This window comes from Cucurbita moschata, unplaced genomic scaffold (genome assembly GCF_002738365.1).
Source record: "Cucurbita moschata cultivar Rifu unplaced genomic scaffold, Cmos_1.0 Cmo_Scf00009, whole genome shotgun sequence".
Classification (NCBI taxonomy): Eukaryota; Viridiplantae; Streptophyta; class Magnoliopsida; order Cucurbitales; family Cucurbitaceae; genus Cucurbita; species Cucurbita moschata.
The window spans coordinates 5,285,900-5,290,917 of NW_019268525.1; the positions used below are offsets into that span (position 1 = coordinate 5,285,900).

The 5,018-nt window shown below is 31.6% G+C and overlaps 1 protein-coding gene across 1 annotated transcript; it reads right to left on the minus strand.

Annotated features, from left to right (window-relative positions):
- Positions 1-2,472: 2,472 nt before the first annotated feature.
- Positions 2,473-3,226, minus strand: LOC111447419 (MLP-like protein 328). Its single transcript, XM_023086581.1, has 2 exons — positions 2,979-3,226; positions 2,473-2,884 (listed from the first exon to the last, which is right to left on the minus strand). The coding sequence occupies exons 1-2, from the start codon at positions 3,169-3,171 to the stop codon at positions 2,622-2,624; spliced, it is 456 nt and encodes a 151-aa protein (XP_022942349.1). The 5' UTR covers positions 3,172-3,226; the 3' UTR covers positions 2,473-2,621.
- Positions 3,227-5,018: the final 1,792 nt, after the last annotated feature.

Below are 5,018 nucleotides of genomic sequence, written 5' to 3' on the forward strand. Positions count from 1 at the left end.
TTTTTTTTTTTTTTTTTTTTTGTTCTTTTTTTTTTTTCCTCTCTCTCGTTTGGTTTTGTAAAGGGTAGTTTTGGAAACTTTAATTTAGGAGTTCGAGGTAGTTTAGAGTGTCTAGGTTGTTCATATAACTGGAGAACTATAACAGTCTAAGCTCACTGATCGCTATCAACTTTACGGTTTTAAAATGCGTTTAGTAGGGAGAAGATTTCACACCTTTATGAGGGATGTTTGATTAGGAGAGGTTTTCATACCCTTATAATCAATGTTTCGTTCTACTCTCTAACCGATGTGGGATCTCACGATCTATCCTCCTCGGGGGTCAACGTTCTCGTTGGCACACTACCCGGTATCTGACTCTGATATCATTTGTAACAACCCAAACCCACCACTAGCAGATATTGTCTATTTTGACTCGTGAAGTATCGTCATTAGCCTCACGATTTTAAAACATTTATACTATAGAGAGGTTTCCCATATCCAATCTACACGCCAAATCTCACAATCATCCAACTCATTTAAGACACCCAATCTAAACCACAAAAGTTGGGTTGTGTTATATATATATATATATATTTATTTTGTTGGAGTTGAGTTGAATTTTTTAAAAATAAAAAATTAGCCTATCATATTAATTCAAAAATAGGGTTACAGTCTAACACTACCAATTATTTTGTATACGTTTTAATTACTAATGTAACATATATCATGGATACGTATTTTTTTTTTTAAAAAAAAAACAATTCGTATTATTGGATCACCAATCCAATTAATTCAAAATTTCATGGTAGTCAAAAGATTTTGATAGAGACGCATATTTTAATATTAAAAAATTATTAAAAAAAAGAAAAAAAAATTGAGTTTCTAGAAGAAGAAAGTTTTAGATATTTTAATAATAGAAATCTTTTAAGAAAGAGATGTGAGTTTGAGAGAGAATATGTTAAAAGGAGAAAAGGTTAAAAAAAAGTTTGATTAAATTATAAAAAGTGTTTTTTTTTTTTTTTTAATGTTGCATTTATGTAAGAAATATTTCTCTACCATTTTTTTTTTTTTTGACATTTTTATAAGTATTTTTAAATTAATACTCGTTGTATAAATTATTTAACATTTCATATAAAATTTAAAATTTCGGACTAATTTTTATACAAAATGTTGAAAGATCCTAATTTAAAAATAATTTTGAAACGTTTATAAAAATTTTATAAAAGGTAAAATATATATATATATATATATATATATATATATATATATATGTAATATTGTAATTTGAGAAAAGAAAAATGATACTTTTAATATATTAAAATATTAAAATGATAAAGTTAAAAAGATATATTTTATAATTTAGTTTAAAAGTTTAGATAAGGACAATATTTTAATAATAGAAAACTTTAAGAAATAGATACTGAGTTTCACAAAGAAGTAATAGAGAATAATTGATGGCACAAAAATAGTAATATATTTTTAAATATTTCATTAATATTATTAATTTTTTTTAATAAACAAAAGATATGGCTAACCACACAAAATTTAAAAGATAAATTAAAAATAATTAAAAATCAAAGTGTTGCTTTATTGTTCTATACAAGGATCAAATTTCCTATGCCTAAGACTGACGTTCTGGAACAAGCCTCCTTTGTGACTATGCAGCTCACAAACGCTCACCCACCTAATTAGTAAGTAATATACTTATAGACTCCATTAGCTTACATATATTATTACATTGCATTGCTAGTGAATGACTGGTATTTTGGACGGAGGCTCGACCTCGTCATATATTATTATGAGACCCGATCTCTCACGTAAGCAAAATTTTGGGCTTTCCTTTTAAAAAATCTAACTTTAGGGATTTATTGAGGGTATTAGATGACAAAATTCAAAATGCAGATAAAAAAAATTTAGAAATTTTCTAGATACTCCAAAAACATATAAAAGAAAATAAGAATAGAGTGTTTTCTAATCAAAACTCTAGAATGTTAAGCTCTTTCGTTTTTGGTCAACTATAAATGTGTTCCGTTCTCTCTGAAGTTAACGAAATTGAATGGAATCTAAAATTGGTTAAAGAGAGTGACTCGGGGGAGTGTTGCGAAGAGAACGAGAAGGATTTGGGGGTTTAGGTGTGAAGGGGAGCTAAAAACCGAGAAAACAAGTGCGCAATTTCTATATTTTTTTTAGCATCGCAGATCTACTAAACGACATATCTTTAACACAAGGATAAACTAGTTTTCAATTCTTAAACTTGGTTGGCTTACATTTCTTTCATAGTAGAGGCTCGACCTCGTCATAATTCATTATAAGACTCGAGGTCCGACATAAGCATATTCTTCCGTATTTCTTTTAAAAATTATAACCTGAAGAATTTATTGAGGGTATTGGACGACGAATTTCAAGATGTGGTAGAAGATAATGATCCTGTCAAATTTTTTAGTTTTTGGCCAACGGTAAATGTTTGATTCTCTCTGTAATTAATAAAATTGAATGAGAATGATCACTTAATCATTATTTATTTTTGTAAGCATATAAAAGCACACAACACAGACAAGCATGACTGACCAGAGCTAATTCCAAAAGGAAAACACAACAAGAACATAATATAACCAACCACACATCAAAATACGAGGGAGCTTTTACTTAAGGTGAGACTCGATGTCCCTGGTGAGATTATTCATGAGATCAAGGTACTTATATGGATACGGAGACCCATCATCAAGTTTCTCATATTCCAACGTCAAAACAACCGAGCAATGTTCAGGTCCCTTCGGCACAACTTGATATATTCCCTTAAAAGTTTTGTAATGCTCAAACACATCTCCTTCTAATCCAATCAAAGTCACCGCCAGCTTCTCGTCATCAAATTCCACTTGTTCTTTCAAGACCTCATCCTTACCATCTTAACCATCAAACATACAAAAACAACGGGTTATTCACTTAACCCTAATTGAAAACAAAAACAATAAATCGATATCACGATCGTTGATACGTACCGATATTGTAGTTCCAGATTTTGATGGAGCCATGGCCATGGGTATCCCAATCACCTTCATGAACTTCAACATTTTTGAAGATGCCAGGGCTGATGTTGGGAATATGAGAAACTTGATGCTTGAGAACCTTATAGTATTTGTGAGCAGCTGCGTTTAATTCTAGTTCACTCACGAACTTCCCACGAAGAGACATTGTTTCAGAAACGGTGTTGGAGATTGGTTTGCAGATAAGACTCCCTTTATAGACACACACCCTTTGTGATGAACAAGTTCATGGTTTTTATTGGTTATTTCTTGCAATTATTTGAATGGGTACTCATATATAATTGCATTTGGCCTACTCAGATATCACAAATATACTTTTGATATTGATTAGGTGTATCATAATTTGAATGGGTAGCCACCTTCATCTACCTCCTACCTATTATTTATTTTCTGTATTCGTGACCACATTCAATCTGTAATTGATATTTTAAATGGTTACATATAGTCATCAGCCTTATAGTTTTAAAATGAGAAGTTTTTACATCATTATAGGACGGTGATATGTTTCGTAATAAAAAATGTTTCGTTATTCTTTTCAACTAATGTAGGACGGTGATATGGATCTCATCTAGGAATGTATCGTTACCCTTTCCAACTAATGAGGGAATGTTTCAGGGATGGTGACAGAAATCTCATGGAATGTTTGGTTACCCTTTCTAATTAATGTGGGATTGTATTTGAGACGGTGATGGAGATCTTGTATGGAAATATTTCATTACCCTCTTCAACTAATCTTGTAAAGAATGTTTCGTTACCCTTTCCAACCAACGTTGGATCTCATGTTGACTTTCGTTCTGTGGATTTTCCATTCTTAACTTCAAGATTTAAAGCTCGGAAACATTATTGAGACGGTGATCTATGGGGATTAGGATTCGTCTTTACTCTCCTAGCACTAACCACATGTATAAAATTAATTTTGGAATTTGTGCAACAAAATATAAGGCTTTTTAGAAGCACGTGTTGGGTGTGGGACAATTAGGGCATGAACTTAAATAATGACACAACCAACCTCCACACCTTATATTTACTTTTAGACATTTAAAAATTTAAATATTTATATCGACATAAACTATAAAAAAGAAATTAGGAGAAAATAAGTAAAATGGGCCTAATAATGGGCCTTTTCATTATCCATTCCTTCCTCGGCTACAAAATGGGCCTCATAATGGGCCTCATAATGGGCCTATAGAGAATTTTGAAGACATAATTTAAAGGCCATCAAATTTTTGGTAAGATAAGTATGGACGTTTTAATTAAAATGTTCAATATCCAATATTCTGAAATATCAGATTATGAAAAAAAAAAATTGCAGTAAAATATTATACCATCTAAAACAACACGGAAGTTAAAAAAAAATGGTAAATTTAATACAAGTTAAACTTTATTTACGGGTCGTTGTGATTGCATAGTTTTCAAACGCTGCTCCACAGTTAACAAACACTTGAAAAAAGAAATATAGAATACAATAAGTATAAAAATATTTAGTAAATAGACCGTTTGTCGCTTGTATGCTCACGTCGCATCCAATCTTAAGTAAATTACCACGTGCTTTTCTCTTGACTCAAGAAAGTTAGGGTCTAAGTTCTGTAGATATTTGAGTTTCTAGGAAGGCTTTGAAGTTTCGAGTGGTTCATTTACTTGTCACATACCTAACCGAGTCTGGAAGTTATTAACCGGGTTCTAGTGCTGCAAATTTACTAGATGTGTATTTTATCTTTGGATGAATTAACTTTTTTGTTCTCATGCTCGGTAAGCTTACACTATCTGGTATCTTGGGTTGAGGTGTCATTTCATCAAATCTATTTGGAAGTATGAAATCAACATTTATGGGTCAAAAATGTTGGAAACTTTTACTGTCGATAACTGTTTGAGTGACGTTTCTAAGCATGGAATTTGAAATTTGTTCAAGAGAGTGACTCGGGGGAGTGTTGTGAAGAGAACGAGAAGGATTTGGGGGAGGGGGGGGGGGTAGGTGCGAAGGGGAGCTAAAAACCG